Raw genomic sequence first — 24,752 nt, 5'->3', positions numbered from 1 at the left:
CTCATTTTGAAAACATGTCCTTTTTAAAAATTAAATGTATTTGGGTGATGTTGGTTAATAAGATCATATAGGTTTTAAGTGTACAGTTCTATAATACACCATCTGTATATTGCATTGTGTGCTCACCATCCAGACTGTCCTCCTTCTGTCACCTCATATTTGACTTACTTTATCCTCCCCCCAACTCCCTTTCCCTCTGGTAACCACCATATAGTTATCTCTATGAGTTTTTTGTTTTCTTTGTTTATTTGTTGCTTTCTGTTTTATATCCCACATATGAGTGAAATCATATGGTTCTTGTCCTTTTCTATCTAACTTATTTTGTTTAGCGTGATACTCTTTTTTTTTAGATTTCATCTTTTTTTAAAAATATATTTTATTGATTTTTTTACAGAGAGGAAGGGAGAGAGACAGCTAGAAACATCGATGAGAGAGAAACATCGATCAGCTGCCTCCTGCACATCTCCCACTGGGGATGTGCCCGCAACCAAGGTACATGCCCCTGACCAGAATTGAACCTGGGAGCCTTCAATCCACAGGCCGACGCTCTATCCACTGAGCCAAACCGGGTTTGGCTAGCATGTTACTCTTAAGGTCCATCAATGTTGTCACAAATGGCAGTATTTCATTCTCTCTTATGGCTGGACAGTATTTCATTGTATACTACTCTGTTTTCTTTATATTCCACATTTACTTTATCCAATCATCCATCAAAGGACAGTTAGAAAACTTGTACTTACTCTTGGGGACTCACGTACCCTGCAAAAATGATATCACACATCTCCAACAATAAATTACACAATTAAGGGAAAAAAACCTCTTTCTTGCTTGATTGTCTATTTGTTTTAAGTCTGCAGTAGGTATTTGTAGCTATAAAGATCAACTGCTGCCAATTTCATCCTGGGATATTCTTAAGCCACCTCCATGATCTGTTACATGCAGAGTTTCTCCTATACCAGTGATGGAGAACCTTTTGAGCTCAGCGTGTCAGCAGTTTGAAAAACCCTAACTTAACTCTGGTGCCGTGTCACATATAGAAATTTTTTGATATTTGCAACCATAGTAAAACAAAGACTTATATTTTTGATATTTATTTTATATATTTAAATGCCATTTAACAAAGAAAAATCAACCAAAAAAATGAGTTCGCATGTCACCTCTGACACGCGTGTCATAGGTTCGCCATCACTGTCCTATACTATGGAGGGCTATATTTAAGCCTTACTTTTCTCCACAAATTTAGGGCATATATTGCTTAAAAATGCACAATGCAGTGATGATTTTACAGTATGCACATTCTTCTCACAGAAGAAAGATTTATCCTAAGTTTTTTCTGAGCTTTCAGAATTTAATATTATTGTGTTTGTGTTTTAGATCGGAGAAGTAGTATACGTTGTGGAAGGAGAAGGTATGGCCCCCTTGCCTTCCAAACTACCTGAAATGACTTCCCCAAATTTATATGAGTATACATGTTCTCCAGAAGGTAGAGTATACATATGCATTATCTATATATATAAAAAGCCAGCAACCAGAGCACCATAACAACGGAAACGACTGATCACTATGATGCCCACTACAGCCAGTGAACCAGCCCAATCGAGGGTGGGGCGGCCGGCAAACCCCCCTGTTGCCCTTCCCCCCTGGTCAGCCCCACCCCTGATACCCCCCACCCCAATAGAAGCTGGGCCAGCTGGACCCCACCTGTGCACGAATTTGTGCACTGGACCTCTAGTTTTATTTATAACGTTGAAGGAAGGGACTGTTCCACATATATTTACCTAAGCTTCCTCATAGTAAGTTTATCCAATATATAATTAGATTTTAACTTTATTATGTTGGTAATATAAATTCTAGTTTAAAGTATAAAGTTGTTAGTGAAAGAAAATTCTAGTTCATACCAGTCAGTGATAGATGTCTTTCTTTACATTTATTTTTACCATTCCTACCTTCTAATCACTGATAGGAGCACAATGGTCACTGAGTTTTAAAAAATACATATATATTTTATTGTTGACAGTATTACAGATGTCTCCTTTCTCCTAACCCTCCTTCCCCCCTTTTAAAAAATCTTTTTTATTGTTGATAGTATTACAGATATCTCCCATTCCTCCCCCTACCTTTATTCCCCTCCTCCCAGCCCCTGGCCACCCCCAGATCTTCACTACCCTATTGCCCATGTCCATGGGCTATGCATATAAGTATATAAGTTCTTTGGTTTATCTCTTCTCGTTCCCCCAACCCCATATTGAGGTATGTCAGTCTGTTCCATGCCTCCATTCTTCAGGTCTTATTTTTGTCAGTCAATTCATTTTGTTCATTAGATTCCACAAATAAGTGAGATCATGTGATATTTGTCTTTCTCAGAATGGCATATTTTACTTAGCATAATAGTCTCTAGGTCACTGAATTTTTGATCATGTTGATAATGTTTCTATGAAAGAACCATTTGACTAGAACTCTTTTTAGAGAGTACCAGGAAAATATCTTTAATTCCTGAAGACTTATTCTTGAATTACTGAATTAATACCACTAGAAATGTGTTACCTATTTTTACTCTGTTTAATGAAGACCACGACTTCAGTTTTATATTTCAAACCTCCCAAATCCATCCTGAATGGTAATTACAAAGGCATAAATGATCATTGCAGCCATGAATGTTTTTGCTTCACCCTAGAGCTTGATGAGGACAATCCAGTTCTGTATTTGAAATGCAAACCCTGTCAAACATTGGATATGGACCTTATATTGCCACTGAGTAACGAAGTCAAGGAAAAGGCATTGGCTTTTGCAGCACAGCAGCAGATGTCAGATGTAGAGTATCAACGGAGGTTGCTCACAGGCACTCTGGAGAGCAGTAGCATCCGCGTGGCCATCGCCATCCTGGGGCTGACCAGGGTCGAGGTGGGAATGAACAGATGATGGACTTAAATTATTCTCTCTTTAAAAATATACAGAGCTATTACTTAATCATAACATTTATACATAGAGGAAAGGATTAATGCTGGTTTTCTCCAGAAAGACAACTCAGTAGCTTTTTACCTTTTGTTCTCATTCAAAATAAATCTGCAAGAAGGCATTGTACTAATTTTGCATTACTTCTAATTTTAGTAGTAATAACTAAATTAGTAGTAACTAAGCATACTATTAATTTTAGGCATGACACTGTAGCTGCTTCATTCACAGTTGTCTTCAATTCTGGCTGTACGTTAGAATGCTCTAGAAAACTTAAAATAATACTAATGCCCAGGCCCCACTCCAGAATAATTAAATACAAATCTCTGGAAGCAAGTGGGTGAGGTCATGTTCTAAAAGTTGCCTGGGATATTCTGTTTTATATCCAGAGAGGTTCATCTCTGGGATCAGATGACCAGGCTGAGAATGTAGACTTTAACACTGCCCACATGTGTGACTGTGGGCTGGTTACTTAAAAAAAAATTTAATATTTTTAATCTGAAGATATTGATAATTTATGGAAAACAAGTGTGATAATTATGTAAAATGCTTAGCGTAATACCTGGTATATAATAAGTACACTATATATGTCATTGTTGTTATTGTTATTACTATTATTATAGACTCTGTTATTGTACTTTGAACTCAATTTTATAATTAAAATAAGGTACAGTCTAGTCACCACAGAGCTGCTAAAGCGATTGTTCTAAAGTATAAATCTGTTCATATTGCTCCGCTACTGGTGTGCCAGTTCATGTCAGAATAAAAACCAATAAATACCCTTAGGATGGGCTTCATGACCCTCCTAGGCAGCCCCTCCTACTTCCCTGATCTCAACATTTCCTCTGGAGCCCATTCTCTCAGGTCACTCCCTCAGCACAGTCCTTCTTGCTGTTCTTCGCATGCCCAAGGGATGCTCCCCATGGCCCGTGTACTTCCTCTGTTACTTTTTTCTAGATATTAGAGGCTAGATATCATTTACTTCAGATCTGCTCAAATACTATCAGTGAGATCCTGCTTTACCAACTTATATTTTCTTTTCTTTTTAAAATTAAATTAATTGGTCAACATGAACATATAGGTTTCAGATGTGGATTTCTGTGTTACAATATCTGGATATTGCAGCGTGCCCAGCACCCAAAGTCAAATCTTCTCCTGTCACCTTATATTAGTACTCCCTTCCCCTTGCCCTTTCCCTCTGGCAACCACCACACTGCTGTTTGTGGTCATGAGTTTCAGTTTTATATCCCACATTTGAGTGAAATCATATGGTTCTTAGCTTTTTCTTACTGACTTATTTCACTTAGCATGATGTTCTCAAGTTCCATCCATGTTGTTGCAAATGGCACTATTTCATCCTTTCTTATGAGTGAGTAGTATTGCATTGTGTATATGTACCACATCTTCTTTATCCACTCCTGTATTTTGGGGCAATTCAGTTGTTTCCATGTCTTGGCCACCTTGAATAATGCCTCAATGAACACAGAGGTGCATATATCTTTGCAAATACATCATTTTGAGTTTTTTGGGGTATATACCCAGAAGTGGGATTGCTGGGTCGTATGCTTGAGGGGATGGGTTTTACCCAGGGATCATCTTTCTACTATTTATGCATGTATATGGTTTCTATCTTTCTCCCTTTCTTTTAGCTTTGTCTCTGGAACCCAGCATAGTTTTTGTTTTTATTGTTGCATTTATCAACTTATGTTGTTTATTTATCCTTGTTTCCTTCTCATATTTGCAGGATGAGTATCCATATATGTGTACTTCTCTGAATTTGTTGTTAGGAGTAAAAATGATAATAATGTTAATTTCTTAATAACCTTTGGCTTTTTAATAATTACATTTGAAATGGTTTAAGTGTTCTTTAATGTTAAAAATTGAAAGTTTGTTTTTCACCTGAAGATTAGTATTTTCCTTGACTTCCCTGAATACCATGCATTTTTTGTTTCAGCAAAAACTAAGTATAGAAAATAACTAGAGAAGTATTGAATGTGTCAATTTAAGAAAAGCAACTACACCAAATCAAAACTTAGACATATCTTATTGTGCTTAAATCCATCTAATCATGAAGGTTTCTTTTCAGTTGACGCGTACTCTTAAATACAGTAACACTATTACTTTTTTCCAGCAGAACAATAAATAATTTTTTTAAATACTGTCACTTTTTTTAATATATTTTTTTATTGATTTCAGAGAGGAAGAGAGAGGAAAGAGAGAGATAGAAACATCAATAATGAGAGGGAATCATTGACTTGCTGCCTCCTGCATGTTAGACTGAGCCCATAATCGAGGCATGTGTCCTTGACCGTAAGCGAACCCGGGACCCTTCAGACAAGTTGGCGCTCTATCCACTGAGCCAAACCCGCTAGGGCAAAAAACTGTCACTTTTTTCCAAACTGCTCTTATGTGCACTTTTCAAATTATTTTGATGGCCCCATGGAGAAATATAGAACAAATAGGATTGCACTTATAGTACAAAAAATGGGATGAGTGAAGCATAAAATGACTAACCTCAGGAATTGGGCAGAGATCACAACCCAGATCAGGGTAGAGGCATTATTATATTTTAAAGCTGTAAAACAAATCAAAGACACTCCGAGACACATAGTCCAACCTCTTACTTTTACAGACCTGTAAACGAAGACCATAAAATAGTAATATAGTGCCCTAAATTCACACCAATTATTTATGACAGAATAGAAATGGGCCCAGGTTTTTACCTCCCAGTCTACTACTCTTTTCCTTGCCCTATATATCCTCCAGCTCATATGTTTTCTTCTTAGTCTATTACCATGAACTTGTATAAAGTAATAAATGAAAGTCTAGAATGCTCTGTTATAGCATAAAATAACTGCATAACAAAATCTAAAATCAACCTGGAATATATTTGTTCAAAACTAAATCTATTGAATAAATGTAGAAAAGTGGCCTATCTTCATTTTTTATTACATGACAATGTGCAATTTGAGTTTTGAAATATCTATAGAGCATTGATGACGAACCTATGACACACGTGTCAGAGGTGACACGCGAAATCATTTTTTTGGTTGATTTGTCTTTGTTAAATGGCATTTAAATATATAAAATAAATATCAAAAATATGAATCTTTGTTTTACTATGGTTGCAAAAATCAAAAAATTTCTATATGTGACATAGCACCAGAGTTAAGTTAGGGTTTTTCAAAATGCTAACATGCTGAGCTCAAAAGGTTCACCATCACTGCTATAGAGTAATGGCAACATGGTATATCTACTTTATATACTCTAAGAGATACTATCTTTTTTTTTTAAAATATATTTTATTGATTTTTTACAGAGAGGAAGGGAGAGAGACAGAGAGTCAGAAACATCGATGAGAGAGAAACATCGATCAGCTGCCTCCCGCACATCTCCTACTGGGGATGTGCCCACAACCCAGGTACATGCCCCTGACTGGAATCGAACCTGGGACCCCTCAGTCCACAGGCCGACACTCTATCCACTGAGCCAAACCGGTTTCGGCTAAGAGATACTATCTTTTGTCAGGAGCATGAATTTATGACACTTAGCACTCATTTATTGAATTCATATCCTCTGGCCATTAATTAAACAACTTTAATGATATACTCAGTGATGTTGGAAAGATTCAGGGCTTACAAGGTAGGTTCTTTATATTTCCTGTAAGCTCTCTCATGTTTATGTTTTAAAACCATGCTATGTACTCCAGAATAAATAGCAGAAAAAATCATCAGAAATTTGAAATTGGATATCTTTTTAAAAGGAAACCTGAAAGATCTTGGTGAGGATTTGGAAGGGCAAATAAAAAGTTTTTGTATTTGTATAATTTAAGTGACCTTCAAGTCATAAAGTAATCCTAGTGATACTGTGAAAGATAAAGCTGAGTGTTATGGTTTTTGGCTGGTGATGCCAAGAATTCACAACTAAAAGAAGAGAGATAGATGTAGAGAGAAAGTTTATTTTACTTTCCCAGAAAGGAAAGGGCTAATCAATACAGAGGCAAAGGAATAGACTGTGCCCTGCTCTTTTAATGGCTGCTGTTGCTAGGTGACAAGGAAGGGAGGAGGATTTGGGGGCTGAAATTGAGCAGATATCAAGGAGGTTGTCTTTGTTAGTTATAGACAGATGTCCTAGGGAGGTGTCTTATCAGTATTTTTCCAAAGCCTATAAAACATTCTTAGAGCTGTTAACATAAGAAACATTCAAACCTGTACTAGTAAAGAATTTTGTCAGCTTACTTGAGCCAAACTGTCAACAATTGCTGGAAGCAGAATCTCAGTGCATTGAGACAATGCTTTAGAGAATGGCAGTTTTTCACCTATTTTTTTTTTAATTACCATCAAAGGAAGAGATGTAAGTGAATTAAATGAAATCCATTAGTGATAGATTAGAGAGGTGGGAGAAAGCAAAAAAGGAGAAACTTCTGGATTTGGGTAAAAAGTAAAATGATAAACACATGCTTCTTTTACATAGGTGGGTACAGGATAGTTAATAGTCAACAGTTTACATGATAACAATAACAATGAGGGAATTTGTAGTCTCTACCTATAGCGTTGGTTGTGCCCTGAGGGGTCTAGAAAAAAATGAAAGTTAGAAGTTATCCTGACGTTCCAAAGATATTTTATCCTGGGTGCAGAAAGATAATAGGCTCAGTTAAGGTAAAGATTGATCTTTGTCAGGGAAGATACCAGACTAGGACATGACTATCCACCACAGACTGCTTTTTAATTGAAAAGTTTAATTTCAAACCATCCTTTGTGGTTACCTTAGGTCTCTGAGTTTGCAGAGGCCACCAGGCAGGCATTCCCTGAGCTTGTCATGTTAGCATGTGGCCTCTTTTTGTCCACAGAGCAAAAGTTATGAAGAGTTCAAAAGAAGCTTGTTTGAAGAGGAGGGGGGAAAGGAACTTTCTATTAATTATCCCTGAGTTGTAAACCAGCAGGAAGGAGGTGTATACAAGAATGTAACCTTGAGAGTAACTTAAGTTGTCTTGCAGTTTGAACTGAGGTTGTTTGAATCAGAGGAGTTAACAATCTTGGGATTTAATTACCAAGTGCTTCTCATAAATTGTAGAATGCTATAGCAAAGAAAAAGAAAGGCCTTTTTTCTTGTTCTCACATCCATGCTGGACACTAGTTAAAGCCATAAGGCCATAGACATTATTCAGTAACTATTGCTGCAGGGAGGAGGATCCAGCATGAAATGAACTCAACTTCAATTTGTGCAGCAGTAATTGGGCATCTTAAAGGGAGGATAAAAAAAATAGAGGGAGAATTAGTAGAAAGAATCTGTGACTTGATCAGTCACAGAAGTGGATATCTACAAGAAGTGAGAGGAAATTTTGTGAGAAATTTGTTAATTCATGCTTATCTGCAGGAGAAACAAACTTCTGGAATCTTTATGGCTGTAGGTAGTGATGCAAGTTGCAGCAAGGTACTCAGCCAACTGGGAGCATTATCTCCTTGAATGTTTTCATTTCAAAGAGAGGGTTCTGAGGTCCTTGAGAATACAGTTGTGGGGGGAGGGTGATAGAAGATTTACCTCTCAAAGGGGAGAAAAAGGATTTATAATTGCAAGCTTTCTGAAGTAACTGCAGATATGCATCAATTAAGAAATCCGGATCACCTCTGTCAACCCCCCTCACTTATCATAAATGTCTACTTCTGTGACTGCAGTTTTTATATACCAAGATTGAGGCCTAGTTGAGAAACAGTTTAGAGGAGCCTGATTAGAGTTTGGTCAAGAAGAGAGTCTGTGTCACATACAGGATGTCCCCCAAAATTGTATACACACTTCGAGTAATTATCAAGTCAGTGTTTATTAACATACAATTCATTTTCAAAATTTAAAAGAATCTACAGAAATGAATAATTTATTTTTGTCAATGCCTGTTTTCAAACTGATGACTGTTCTGGTCCAGGCTCTGATGATAATGTGAAGCAATGGAATCGCACACATCAAGAATCATTTCATTTGGTGTTTGTGTGCCCTTAGTCATTGACTATTGCCAGTTTTGTACTTTAAACTTTATCTTTTATGTAGGCCCATAAAAAAAAATCTAGTGGCACTTTAGGATAAATTTTCCTTGTTCAAAGATTAGTCTGTCTTCATTCATTATTTCAAACCAGTTAACCCTAAAAAGGAGTGAAAATTAAGTTAGTTATCAGCTGTTAAAATGTGTATACATTTTTGGGGGACTTCCTATATTATTTTGAATGACCTGAAGATCTAGAAGGCAGACAATATGCATTTAGGATAAAGAGCTAGTTGCTGATATGAATAGATTATCTATTCACAATGACTAGAAAATTGAACCAAACCCAAACAATGATAAATGTATATTGGATTAATTTAAATTTCAGGATTTACATGATTTGAATTGCCAAAATAAAGTAGGTAAAAAATGTGACTTTGTGGGGAAAAAAATTCTTGTGGATTTTATAGATAACTAAGGCCTAGTACATTGAACGTTGGAGTCCACCGTCACTGAAGCAAGCAAGCCTCATGTTCAGTTTAAGCTGCCTGGCTGCTGGTCGCCATCTTGGCTGGCAGTTAATTTGCATATCTCGCTCATTAGCCAATGGGAAGGGTAGCGGTTGTACGCCAATTACCATGTTTCTCTTTTATTAGTGTAGATATAGAGATGAACCCAGTGAATGAGATAATTGTTAAAGGCACTAACATTTATTTTTGATGAGCTATGATATGATGATGATGATAATGATGGTGACAATGACAATGATGATAATGATAGCCAATATTTATTGAATTCCTAAAATATGCTCCAAGTACCTGGCATTTGTTTATACTTTAAATGTACCAGAGATAGGCAGTGTGTACTATTATAACCCATACTAGAGGCCCAATGCACGAAATTCATGCAAGATTAGGCCTTCCTTCCTGTAACTGCCATCACTGGTTTGCCTCTAGCACCCGGGACCCAGCCTTCCCTCGCAGCCCTGGCTTCATCCAGAAGGTCATCTGGAAGGATGTCTGGTCTAATTAGCATATTATCCTTTTATTATGATAGATTTTACAAATGATGATTTTGTGGCTTTGGTTAATAACCTGGCCAAGTTTACTTAGAGTTGGGGTATTTACTAGTGGGTAGTCTGTCTCCAAGAAAGCTTAGTCTAACCTTTGGATGGTACTATGTTGTTGGTAGTAGAGCATCCAGATAAAAATAAATGGTTGTCTACCTCTGGGCTCTGCCTTGCTTGGTTCACATGTAGAGAGCTGGGTTTCTCTTCAGTGTTCTATTTTAGGAAGCAGAGTATTGAACTCAATTGTGTCTTGAGTAGCATATGTATGGGGGGTGAGTTGTAATCTACATTATATAACTAATGATTGAAAGTACTTAAAATATCAAACTTATTTAAAAGATATGTTTAGAGGTCTCTGGAGGGGCAGAACCTCGTTTTATATGTGTGTGTGTATATTTATTTCTGTCGTCCCCCCAAAAAACTGTCATTAGCATAAGAAAGGAGACTAAGTGTATTGCTAATGAGAACTAGAACTGATGGGTATATGTTAAGATACACAGGGATCAATTCAAGGAGGAAAGCACTTTCTCAATGCGGTTCACTAATGGAATGGTTTCTTTCTGAAGCAATGGATTCCTCAACACTGAAAGAATTAGAACAGGGGACACAGCATCTCTCAATAAAGGATGGCTCCATTAATTCTATGAAATGGGTTAGTGTTGTCTTCCACCAATTAAACAATAGTATCTAAAGAAATGAACAAATTCAACTCCTTGATTGATTTCCCCCCTAATGTAGAGTCTAAATTGGTAATGCTCTCTTTTGTGTTTTAGAGTTAAAAGGTAAGAGAATTACATTCCAAATTTTCTTTCTGTTTATTTACAGACTTGTATGCTTTTTAATATCTCAAAGTTAAAGCAGCCTAAGTCCATTTTATATACAACAGAAGTAAGCCTTCCAGGATATTTTTATGTCCCCAAGGAAATCCACATTCCTCAGTATCCAGAACGTCAAGATAAAGGACTTAAACCTGGGGTTAAAAAAGGTAATCACTAATGTGTGGCATGCAATATCTAGCACCATTGCAGGTACTGTGAAATTATAAAATAAAATACAAAGGTTACCTCTACTAATAGGGTTGTTCACAATATAATTGTAAAGATAGTTAAGCTACATATATACCAATTGTTATTATTTTTTGTTATCTTCACCTGAGGATATTTTTTCCACTGCTTTTCAGAGAGAGTAAAAGGGAGGAAGGAGAGAAAGAGAGAAGCATCAAAATGAGAGAAAGACATCGACTGGTTGCCTCCTCCATGCACCCTGACCTGGGGCCGAGAGCGAACATGCAACCCAAGTACATGCCCTTGACCAGGAATTGAATCTGCAACCCTTTGGTGCATGGGTCAACGTTCTAATCTTTGAGCAACACCGGCCAAGGCCATAAATGCTAATTATTGAATAATATTGTGTGTTATAAGAAACCAACAAACTTCATAACAGTAATCTAAGTTATGTGCTGACTTTGGGTGCTAAATTACTGGTACTGAAATTTGTAGACATCATTTTTAAGAATACCTATCAGATAAAGACAGTAAATGCACTTTGAGAAAGGTGAACTCTTGCTTTAACAGTGAACCTAGTTATAGAAATTGTTCTGGAGTTGAGGCTTAGGCTGGCTCTAAAGAATAGGAGGGATATAGACATTAAGAACATGTCAAAGGAGAACAATACCACTTATGAGTAATTTATCTTTGATATGGACTAGAGTATTAGTTGAGTACTTAATCTTGGTCTCCTGGTATCTCTTTATTTTTATTTGTGTTTAGGAGAAATATTTAATAGAATATTAATACATTATTTAATACAACTGATGAGGTATAAGCAATGTGACTAAATAGTTTAAAATAGTAAAGTTAATTTACATTTTTCCTTTGCTTATTTCCAAACTCTTGAATAATATATATATACATATATATATATAATTATTAGGGCAATGCACCATGTTTCATGGATTCTGAGTTATATTATTGCTAATTATGGTTTTGTTAAGTTTTCATTTTATATTTTCCTATGGTTTTGTGTTAACTATAAAATATTTCTATATTTAAAATTATGGTTAAAAATCATAAGGTACAGGATATCCTGTTCACTTTGCTTTCCTAAGAGATCTCAGGTATTGAGCATCTTCCCACATGTTTATTAGCCATCTTGAAAATGTGTATTCAGATCATTTGCCCATTTTTTAAAGTTGGGTTTTCTTTTTATTATTGAATGGCAAGTATTTTGTCTCTATTCTAAATACAATAACCTCAGATAGATGATTTGCAAATATTTTTTTCTCATTCGGTTGGTTGTCTATTCACTCTCTTGATAGTATCCTTTGAAGCAAAAAGTTTTAAAATGTGATGACTTTAAATTTATGAATTTTTTTGTTCTTATTGCTCTTGCTTTTGATATATCTATGACTCCATTGCCAAATTCAAGGTCATGAAGATTTAGACCTCTGTTTTCTTCTAAGATTTTTATAGCTTTAGTTCTTGAATTTAGATCGTTGATCCACTTTTAGTTACCATTTGTATATTGTTTGAAGTAGGGGTCCAACTTCATTCTTTTACATGTGGGCTATCTACCAGTGTCCTCACCGTTTTTGAATACACTATTCTTTGTGCATTAAATGATCTTGGCACCCTTATTAAAATTAGTTCACTATAGATACATTTTTTATTTTTGAATTCTCTGTATCCTATAGATTTATATGTTATCCTATAGATCTATCTATCCTATAGATCTATCCACATGACACTTTTAAAATTACTGTTTCTTTGTAGAAAGTTTTGAAATCAGAAATTGTGAAGCCCTGCTACAATATTCTTTTGGAATGATATTGTTTTCATTCTTATATCCTCACAATTTCATATGGATTTTGAAATCAACTTGTCAATTTTTATAAACAAGCCATCTGGAATTCTGATGGGTATTACATTGAATCTATAGATAAATTTGGGGAGGACTGTCATCTTAACAATGTTAAGTCTTCTGATTCATGACCATGCAGTTTTTTCTCCTTTTCTCCAAACATATTCCTTAATTTTTGACAGTTTTGTAGTTTTAACAGTGTAAGTCATGTACTTCCTTTCTTCAATGTATTACTATTTTATTCTTTATGCTAACACTGTAAATGTAATTTTCTTAATTTCTTACTTGTATTATTTATTACAAATGTATAGAAATAGAATTGATTTTAATACTGAGGTTATATTATACAACTTTGCAGAACTAATTTTTTTAACTGGATTTTTAAAATTCTACTATGTTATACTGGGTACTTTAGGATTTTCTATATATATCTACAGATATTCTTACATCTTTCCTTCTGAAGTAAATTGTTTTTTATTTCTTTTCCTTACCTAATTTATCAGGTTAATACCTTTAGGACAACATTAAATAGAAATGATAAGAGGGGTACATCCTTGTCTTTTTCCTGAATTTAGGAATAAATAATCCAGTCTTTAATCATTGTGTCATGATAGCTGTAGGTTTTTCATACATGCACTCTATGAGGTTGAGGAAGTTCTCATCTACTAGTATTTCTAGTTTGTGCCATTTAAGGTATCTAATTTTTTTTTAAAGGAAGGGAGAGGGAGAGAGTGATAGAAATATCAATGACAAGAAAGGATCATCTATCAGCTGCCTCTTTCTCACCCCCTACTGGGGATTGAGCCCATAACCCAGGCATGTGCCCTGACCGGGAATTGAACTGTGACCTTCTGGTTCATAGACCAATACTCAAGCACTGAGCCACACTGACCAAGCAAGTTATCTAATTTTTGACCTCTGCTTCTTTACAGCATTCTCTCATATTTCATTTCATATCTGAAATGCAAAAGTTATGCCCCTACTTTTGTTTCTGAGTCTAAAATTTGAATATTTTCTTCTTTTTTTTTCCTGTGTGTGTGTGTGTGGGGGGGGGGGTCCCTTACCTCTCTCCTCAGGATGTTCACATTAGGCAGTTTTGTTAATTTAGTTGATCTTTACAAAGAACTAGCTTTTGGTTTCAGTGATATTCCCTAGTATAGTTTTTTCTTTTCAATATCATTAATTTCTCCTTCAATATTTATTTTTTAATTCTACTTTCTTTAGGTTGCTCTTCTCCCCCTCCCTCCAATATCTTAAAGTAGAAGGTTTATTCTTTACATTATTGATTTCAGATTTTTTTCTTTTTTGTTATAGGCATTCATAGCTATAAGCCCTTAAGCCAGCCATGGGCAAACTATGGCCCGCGGGCCGGATTCGGCCCGTTTGAAATGAATAAAACTAAAAAAAAAAAGACCGTACCCTTTTATGTAATGATGTTTACTTTGAATTTATATTAGTTCACACAAACACTCCATCCATGCTTTTGTTCCGGCCCTCCGGTCCAGTTTAAGAACCCATTGTGGCCCTCTAGTCAAAAAGTTTGCCCACCCCTGCCTAAAGCCCTGCTTTTGCTGAATCCCATACATTTTTGTAAATTTATATTCATCTTCATTAATATTAAAGTATGTTCTAATTTCTCCAGATTTTTCTTGACCCATTGATTGAGTGTATTAACAAAATAATATGCCCTGTCTGGGTAGCTCAAATGGTTAGAGCATCATCCTTGAATGCTAAGGTGGTGTGCTTGATCCCTGGTCAGGGCACATACAAGAATCAACCAATGAATGCATAAATAGGTGAAACAACTAATCAATGTTTCCCCCTCTCTCTCCCTTTCTCTCTCAAAATCAATCATTAAAAAATAACTGTCTAAAAAATCCCAATAACAATAGATGTTTGGGAGGCAGGTTGAAATATTATGAATCACACAATATGTAAATTAGGTTAATGTAAAGCTTCTCTGTTCAAAACCAGAGAAGATACTCCAGAATTCTGTTTGCTTGCCCTTCCCCACCTCCTGTTGTATCCCCAGCAGTGGTTCAAAGCAGATTCTCATAAGATTGGGGCTCCGATAAATACAGTTTGGAAACCACTGATTTATTTCAATGTCCCAAATTTATTGATGAGGAAATTAAACAGAGGGATTAAATAAACAAACTAGAATCAAGTAGTGAGTGGCAGAATCCTATCTTGAACATATGTCCTCAGCCCCTTTAATTAAGATGCCAGATGATGGGACACATTATTCAACAAATATTTATTGAGAGCTTACTGTGTGCAAGCAGTGTTTAGGCACCAGCGGTAGAGCAGCGAACACAACACAAAAGGTCCCTGCATTTTAGAACTTTGATGGTGGAAAATTGTCCCTAGTGTTTGCCAGCCATCCTTGGGCCAAACGCTTTGAATGGCATTTTCAGTATGGTTCCCACTCTTCTGTGGTTCATTCTTTCATTCTCTCTTGTAACTCTCGTTATTACTTTTTTGATAACTAGTTAGTTAGATGTTCTAGAAGTGGTTGTAGCACAGAGAATTATGACTAGCCACATGAGAATTTAATCCAAATTTTGACTTCAGTAATATTGTTTCAGTAAAAAGTATTCAGCCTTCTGGTTGCCATCTTGGCTCCAATTGTGCATGTACCTACCTCCCTCATTGTTCTGTTCCATCTTTGGGGAATGTCTGATGGTTCCCTGGGGAGTGTGAAGCTGTAATTTCCTGGTGAAGCAAGCAGGCTCATGCTCCTCAGTTGATTATGCTTAATAATGACTAATTCCTTTTGTTCCATTCCTTTATTAATATCTAGCAACCTATGCTAACATCACCATTGAGATTTATATTTTATTGATTACTTGGCTTTCTCTAATGCTTTGTATCCTAATCTCAGTGATTGATATGCATTATTAGATTTGGAAAATGTGTTTTGGGACAATAACTGTATCTTTTGTTCTCCTTCCCTAATCATACATCTAGGTACAGGGCCCATCCTATTGATTAAAGGATTGTCCTCAATTGACAATGATATATCATGTAACTGCTCACAGACTGCTTGGCTGAGTCAGAAAATTGAGTCATGTACTCTTGTAATCTGGCCTCAATCCAAGCAGCCTCTATGGTGGCCAAATGTTCAAACTGCTGAGAATGTCTCCCCCATCTCTTTCCATAACTATTCTCTGGTTCTTTCTTTGCCCCACCTATGGGGGTTATAACCCAAATAGAGTGCCGAGTTTCTCCCTTCTGTCTGAAATCCCTTTTATAAATGTCATGTTTTTCTTCTCATTTTATTTCCAACCAACGTCCTTGATACTTCTCAGAAAAACAGATTTTTACACTTGTAGTTAGCATCGTGATTTTTGAGATGGATGCTATACAATAATATATAAATCTTTACCAGAATAATTGAGCTATAATTGTGTGATCCCCACAAAACTAAATATGAAGAGACAGAACTGAAAATGCTTACTGGAAAAGTTAGGAAAGAATTTCTGTGAAGGATTGATAGCTTGGATTGACTTTTCTAGGCATTCTATATGTGATCTCATATATAAAAATAACTTAGTTGATACTCTATATCTGTATATATCTAAGTTGTGTTGAATTTCATTTAATTACTTTTCATAAGAATTGCTAGTTTAAATGTAATATCTGTGCCTCTTCCATTCTTTAATATGTTTTGTTATTTTTTAAAACTTATTTTTTTAGAAATGTTATTATATTTTATTGAAGATTAAAAAGGGTTTCATTCACTCAGCTTTGTTTTTTAAAGGATTCAGAGGAGAAGAAATCAGGCTAAGTTCTTGTCCTCAGGAAGCATAGAGTCTAGTGAAAATGACAGCAATTGGGCATATAATAATCCTGATCTGCAATTCAAATGGCCAAGTGCTCATCTACTTAGCTTTAAGGTTATTGGAGTGTTTATTCACCTGTTTACAGAAATTGTTTCAGGGCTTAAGTTGATCATAGTTGATTCAGGGAGAGTCCATTTTGGGCAGTGGGTGGCTTTTTATTTTTTTCTGCCAGGTTGGCTAAGCTGATAGGATAAGCAAGGGTAAACAAGGAGAGTCTCCAAGAATGAGGTCACCACAGAGAAAAGCCAAGTCAAAAGGCGGAGAAAGAATGATGACATCTCATGATTTCATCTCATGATTTCTGGATGTTTCGTTGTAAAGGTGGTCATTCCCTTTGTATGAGCCAATAAATTACACCTGTGCCTCCTGCTTGTTTCAGTGGGGTTTCTGACACTTATAAATAAAAGTGGCTTCAGAAAACTAGAATCCAAAGTCTATGTTCCACATTGCCAGTGTTTACCAACACTGGCTGTATGTACGTCAGTGGCACCTGGGTACCAAAGTACAGATTCTAGGCCTACCCTAGACCTGCTGAATATTCCCAGGTTGGAAGAGGTCTAGGGACCTGTATTTTAAAAGCTCCCCTTCAGATCACTGCCGTAATTAATCCGCATGTTAGAGTTGGGGAAGCACTGCTGCACAGTATAGCTGTCTCCAGTTTACAAATGGAGAAAGTCAGGCCCAGAAAAATCTCAGTCCCTTCAGGAGGCCACAGAAGGAAGAGGTCACGTCAAGTCTCCGAGTAAGCACTAAAGTTTACTAAGTACTTTGTCTATTGCTGTTTGCATTATGCTGTGCTGCATAAAATAGTTACCCTGTCCGTTATTCTTGGGTAAGTAATTGTCTTAGTTCCCTAAAAATGAAGCCTAAGGCTAAAATAAAATAGTTTTGCTTTACTTGGGAGGTGCAGGTTTGGGGCAATGAGAGTGAGAAAAAAGAGAAACAAGGAAGGGAAGAACTGGAATCATGCATGAACTGCTACCTCAGTGTCCACCAATTACCTCCATGAAGGGCACATGCTCCAACAGATCATTCGGCAGGTGTCATTTTTGGAAAAGCTATTTGGAACAAAAGGCCCCTGAGCAATCAATATGACAGCGGAAGGAAAGAATTTGATCTTCATATTCACCTCCTGTCACCTGTCTTGTTTGCTTGATTTCACACCATGGAAATCATGGTTCTAGGCGGCAAGGTGGCATTCTCTGACCCCATGGACTGCCAGGTGCCATGCCGTACTATGGCAAGAGGAGCCAGAAATTCTCTACCTGTCTGTGGCACAGCAGCCAAGGGGTTGGCTCCGTTAGTTCTGCAGGAAGTTACAGGCCATTCTCAGTCAGAGAAACCTGGAGGGTAGGACAGAGGTGGTGGGAACTAGGGGAATCTCAGGGTAAAATATATCTCATACCGCAGTGTTGTCTTACTGTCAATATTTTAAAGAATTCTACTAGCTACATTGTCAGCAGCTTTCAATGTAGACAATATTCAGTTTCTTTCCCTTTCCCCTACCTTCTCTGCTGATGTGCCTCTTCCCCAGTCTCTGAGCCAGTTCTCATTGTAGACCTGGGATCCAGTAGCCCATCTGTACTGACCACCAGTCTCCCTGTGTTATCTTCGCACTCACATGAGTACTATTTCAGCATCAAACCTGGCAACGCTGGCTCCTTGTTCATATGTTCCCATAGTTGTGATGCATCTCCCTCGGTCCTGTGTGGTCCAGTACAGGCATAAGATTCTATTCTATATCTTAAACCCAAGCTTGTGGTTGCCAGCGACTCCCTCCCTGGGCACTGGTATGCTTTACCTGTCTGTCATCCATCTTGCTGTAGACAACCCAAGACCCTCTAACAAAACTCTTGCCCCTGAACTTAGGATGTTGGGGCTTTTCTTGACTGCAATTGGCCTCTGACATCAACCCGACCTATTCCTCTCCTCCCTAGGCCAAGTACCTGATTATCATTTGAATTCAGCCTTTTGAAAACCTCAGTCATAACTTGTTTGATAAATATGTCTTTTTCATCTGGGTGCCTTCCCCTATGTGTCTTCCCGCAGTCAGAGTTTACAGCTTGTTCAGTTGCCAATGTGTCCTGTCCTAACATTTGAGGGTTTTTGTTTTATATTTTTGCAAGTTCCAGGCTCTTTCTATGCTGCACCATGCAATAATGAGAAATGACTGTGTCCTGCCTGTATTATCAAAGAAAATATACTTTCAGTCAAATAATTTGCTATAACCTAGTCCACATAATTGTATTATTAGAGACTTTGTATATTCTTTATTCTCATAATTTTAATGTAAGATATACCTTACTTTGCCTTTTATTGTTTTATTTCTATGGACATAAATCCTGCCAAAAAAAGAAAGTGAACTTTTAAACAGTGTCTTCTTTGTGTAGGTTTTCAAAGGTGAACATATGCTCTGCAATAATACATTTAAAGAGGCATTTAATAAAATAATTGTAGAAGCCTTATCCTCCTAGGTTAAGTTCTAGAGAATGTGCTGTTTATTGGCTTGCTAACAGCTCATTCAAACTAATTTGCACACTTAGTAAATCAGTATGCAAGAACTTAAAATCAACTCTCTTCAAAACATTTTATTTTTACTATAAGACAGAGAAAGTTCCTGGTATTCAGACTTGAAACTGCAAAGCACAAAGTTAATTTGCTACTAGCAATCCCTGGCTTCCTTCCCCCACAGAGGTGTTAATTAGAAAGCAAAATCTCATTTTAATTGTTTTCTTTTGGAAATTTTATCATCTTAAAAAATTATATGAAAATAAAAACTTCTCACTTAGAATACTGTCAAGCTACAACTCCATGATAAGCTCTCTCTTAATTTTCCATTAAATGATCCATGAAGACATAAAGAAATTCAAAAATTCAATGGCAATGGAAAGAAAAGATAAGTTACCTATTTACATAAATCCTATGAGAAATTCCCAATGATTACTAAGCTGTTGTGGCCCGATTGGAAAACACATTGAATAACTTCTGCAGAGTCATGCTCAATTAAAACATAATGTTGCTATAGAAAGCAAACAGTCTAGTTCCAAGATCTGCCTTTTCCTCAGAAATTTATTATCTGCACCTACCAGAAAACTAGGAAGCTGCCTCCTTATTGTATCCCTCCTGGCACATAGTAGACGTTTTAAAATATTTTCCTAATGAATGAATATATGTGAAATAATTTTCAAGATGGCAATTCATCAATACTTCTTTGTTTGCATCCCTCTTCAAAGGCAACCCCCTTCCCTGGACTTAAAATGACTATAACTGGAGGAGAAAATGTGGACCATCATTCTATCAGGGATGTGTGGAATCAGGTGCTGGTGGCAGAGATGGGAAGAGTCCAAGTTTTTGTGCTGAATGTTATGGGTGGGGTGAGAGTTAATCCATAGCAGGAAGACAGTGCAATTTTCTAAAATTTAAATTGTCACCTAGATTATTTTAAAATTGCCAGTAAATGTAAGAAAACATCCTGCCTACATCTAATAACTGGATAATTTTTTGATGCAGGAAATTGGCTCAAGGGTATACATTGAGCTACCTCCACATTTAGATCTGAGAGATCATTGCAAAGTTAAAGGGGCATGGGACTCTTTACAGTGACCACTTAGGAAAGGTAACTATTATTTATTGGAGCAAACAAGAAAAGAAAAGGCATAAGCAATTTTATTAATGCTAAAAAATAAAAGTGACACCTAAATGTGGTATAGTGTAATAACATAATGGCAAAGACAAGAAATTGTGAAAAACAAGAGAAAAAGACATTTTCACAGGAATTATGCTTAAGGAAGAATTACTGGCAATAACAATGGAAACCAGAAGACAATGGAATTATAGTGCTGAAGCAAATTAACTGACACTGTAGATTTTTAAATCCCAGTAAACTGTCACTCAAGAATAAAGTTGATATAAAAATATTTTCAATCCAACAATGAAATCGAGATATTTTAAAACTCACAGATATTTGCTATAAAAACAACTGGAGGTTTGACTTATTGGTGAATGAAAGTGAATTCAGAAGAAATAATTGGGATCCATAACAGTGGTTAATAAAATAATCCGTAAATGTGGGAAAATTTCAATTAGCATTGGCTATGGAAATAATAATAAATAAATCAAGCATTATCAAAACAGAAAAGTCAACCACTAGACAGTAATTTTAATTTTATAAGGAATAGGTTATAGGCAATGTAAGATTCTTATATTTGGAGAGAACAGTTTTGAGCTATTTTAAGACATCCTATATAATAAAACCCTAATATGCAAATAGACTGAATGGTGGAATGACCAGTAGCTATGATGAGCACTGACCACCAGGGGGCAGACACTCAACACAGGAGCTTCTCCCTGGTGGTCAGTGTGCTCCCACAGGGGGAGCACTGCTCAGCCAGAAGCTGGACTCACAGCTGGCACAGCAGCAGTGGCAGGAGCCTCTCCCACCTCTGAAGCAGTGCTAAGGAAGAGCAAGCCTGGCTTCTGGCTGAGTGGTGCTACTACAGGGGGAGCGCTGCTCAGCCAGAAGTCCTGAGCCACACTCACGACTGGTGAGCGCAGCAGCAGTGGCAGGAGCCTCTCCCACCTCCGTGGCAGTGCTAAGGACTCTTTGGGGGATGTCTGCCTGCCAGACATCCCTCAAGGGGTTCCGGACTGTGAGAGGGTGCAGACTGGGCTGAGGGATCCCCCCCCCCAGTGCATGAATGTTGTGCAGTAGGTCTCTAGTTTTAATAGAAACTATGAATGCTGAAAATTTTGGAAAACCAAAAAAAAATAGAGAATTAATGTATAATTTCTAAACCAGTAAAATGCATAAAAGGAAATAAAGAAAACTTGATAAGCTCAATAGAATACAAAACAGAGAACTAAAGAAAAGATATAGTAAAGAGAAACAAAATGAAATATTAAACACAAGTATATAATTAATCAGGATATATATACACCAGCTAAACTAGGAAAGTTGATATTTTCACAATGAAAGTCAAATGCAGCTTTATGCTTTTTACAAAATTACCTGGTAAAATATCCAAAAACCTATACTAAGTATTTTTTTAAATAGCAGCCATAAATATATTAATATTTAAGTGAATTTCAAGGCAAATAAAAGTATTAATGCAAAAAGAATCATCCAATGTCAGAATAATTTCAAACTTTTTTTCACCTAACCACATAATCTCTAAATGTATAAAGCAAAAATTGGCACATATGGAAGAAAAATGAACATGTCCACGATTAGAGTGGGAAAATTTATTATACATCTCTCAATAATTGAGAGACCCCAGCAGACAGAACATTATTAGTAAGACCTTACTAGATCTGACCAACACAATCAGATTATGTATTCCTGTACCTTTTAAGTCTAACTAGGCTGTGCTGGAAAAAAATAATGGCAATTCCTGCCCTTACTTCAGTATTTTGATACCTTTCTATGGCCTTTTTCCTGTGCTTCAGGGCACCTGTGAGGATGTAAAGGTATTGCCTTTCAGCAAAATCTGACAGGGAACTGAAGAGCCATCTTCTCTGCTTGCAGATACTTAGAAACTTCATGGGGGAGAGAAGTCCAGTGCTCTCAGCCCTTTGGAGTTAGTCAGGGGACAAGGTCACATGCCATTCTCTTAGAGTCTCCCAAATGCTCCTTTTCTAATTTCTATGTCCATCCTTTATTTTTATCCTCCTTCCTTCTTTTCTTGTTTATCCCTTTCCCAATATTTTCTTCTCTTTTCACCCTTAAATATTATTATAGATCTTCCTGGTGATAGAAAGCAAAACAGTTCATCCTCTATTGAAGTGATAAATGCTATTTTAACCAATATTTCAAAAATTAAACCTGTTCATAATTAGTATGATTCTTTATCATTTTAAATTATTGTCATTTTATTGACTATTATAATAAAATTGATAATTAAGCAGCTAAAACCTTTTCAGAAAATGGTTTTCTTGAGTAGATGATATACTATACTTCTAATGAAAATATTTTATAAAACAAATCAAACAGGGAGAACCAAGATGGCAGCATAAGTAAACTCTGGTACTCACTGCCTCCCACAACCACATAAAAGTTACAACTAAAATACAGAACAACCATCATTCAGAACTTCCTGAAATCTGGCTGAATGGAAGTCCTACAACTAGAGAAATAAAGAAGAAAGCACATTGAGACTGGTGGGAAGGGTGGAGGCATAGAACGGGGTGATCCGACACCCAAGTGTGGTATTCTTTTAATCTGAAGGAATATCTCAGCTGTGGAGGACTCCCATGAAGAACAACGGATCCAGCCCCACACCAGACCCCTCAGCATAGGGTCCAGAGCTGGGAAGAGAAGTCCCCATAACTTCCAACTGTAAAAACCAGCGGGGATTGTGGTTGAGTGACATGTACTTATGGAGGCTAACTCCATCTCTTTGGGCTCCAGTGCTGGGGCTGAGGCTTGAAAGGAACCTGGGACATTTGGAGAGGAACCTGATTGTCTAGAGAGGAACTCAGGAGTGGCTTTCTCCCAGAATGGGGTACTCGTGGAGGTCCTTGTTCCTGTGCTGGGACCTCCCCCATCGTAGATTGACTGGCAGCCATATCTGAGTTTCCATCAGCTTGGCTCACACTGTTCCCTGTGCCCTGGTGATTCCCTGGGACCCTGTCCCATGCAATTTGCAGCCCCACCCAAGCTGCTTGCAGCAGGTTTTCCATATGAACAGCCTGTCCTGATTCAGGCTTCAGACTTTCCTAAAATCTCTTTTAAAAGCAGCAGCTGAAGTCAGTATACCTAATAGCTCTCACTAAGAGGCCCAAGACTGGGCACTAATACCAGCCTGCCTTGCTTCACAGCTGGGCCTTACCTGGGTATTTTCAAGCCCAATACAAGTAGCAGCTATCTATAGATCTCTCTGTAGTTCCTGCTGGGTGGCCCCAGGCAGTCACTGACTTTGCACCTCCTAGGAGGTCCCAAAGCCAGTGCACCCAGTGGAAAGCTTCAGATCATACCAAATTACAACTGTACACATCCACAAGCAACACACTAAAGGGGAAGACTCAGTGAGCAACAAAGCCCCACTGAAGCAAGTCCTGCTCCATAGGGGTGTCTCCTGTATAGCAGCTCTTCCACTGTAGTTGCAGCTGGTCCTCACAACCAATTGGCCTAGAGGTCAATTTCTCCCAGTGACACCAAAGCAATCAAGACTCAACTACAAGACTGTGCTCACAGCCCACACAGTGGTGCACCTAGAGTACCCAGCTCATGTGGGTGGGGAGGCTGAGCCACTAGGCTCTAAAGGACACCTGTTATCCAAGACTACTTTACCAATTCCAGGAAACATAGCAGTTCTAACTAATACTTAGAAACAAATAAAGAGAAGCAGCAAAAATGGGGAGACAAAGAAACATGTCACAAATGAAGGAAATGGAAGTAAGCAAACTACTGGATACAGAGTTCAAAACAATGGTTATAAGGTTGCTCAAGGATCTTCATGGGAGCTTCAAGGGACTCAGTGAGACCCTCAAGGATCTTAGTGAGAATTCCAAAGACATGAATAAGAACCAGTCAGAAATTAAACATATGTTAACTGAAATAAAGAAGTATTTATAGGAATTCAGCAGTAGAGTACAGGATTCCGAAAATCAAATCAACAATTTGGAATATAAAGAGGTAAAAAACTCTCAATAAGAAGAGCAAAAAGAAAAAAGAATCCAAAAATATGAAGATAGTGTAAGGCGCTTCTGGGACAACTTTAAGCATACCAACATTTGCATTATGGGGGTGCCAGAAGGGGAAGAGAGAGAGCAAGGTATTGAAAAGGTATTTGAAGAACTAATGACAGAAAACTTCCCCTACCTGGTGAAAGAAATAGACTTACAAGCCCAGGAAGTGCAAAGAGTCCCAAACAAGAGGAATTCCAAGAGGCCCACACCAAGACACATCCTATTTAAAATGCCAAGGGTTAAAGACAAAGAGAGAATCTTGAATACCTTTTGAGCTCGGTGTGTCAGCATTATGAAAAACCCTAACTTAACTCTGGTGCCGTGTCACATATAGAAATTTTTTGATATTTGCAACCATAGTAAAACA

General features: G+C 37.1%; 1 protein-coding gene across 1 annotated transcript in view; it reads left to right on the top strand.

Annotated features, from left to right (window-relative positions):
• The window catches only part of CFAP47 (cilia and flagella associated protein 47), a 458,234-nt gene that overhangs the window by 309,750 nt on the left and 123,732 nt on the right, over window positions 1-24,752 (top strand). The window contains 3 exon segments of the mRNA XM_015571970.1: window positions 1,375-1,488; window positions 2,677-2,901; window positions 10,821-10,980. Of these exon segments, the coding sequence (XP_015427456.1) occupies window positions 1,375-1,488; window positions 2,677-2,901; window positions 10,821-10,980 (499 nt within the window).

Source organism: Myotis davidii, unplaced genomic scaffold (genome assembly GCF_000327345.1).
Source record: "Myotis davidii unplaced genomic scaffold, ASM32734v1 scaffold1107, whole genome shotgun sequence".
NCBI classification, from domain to species: Eukaryota; Metazoa; Chordata; class Mammalia; order Chiroptera; family Vespertilionidae; genus Myotis; species Myotis davidii.
This window is presented reverse-complemented; position numbering and strand designations above follow the sequence as displayed.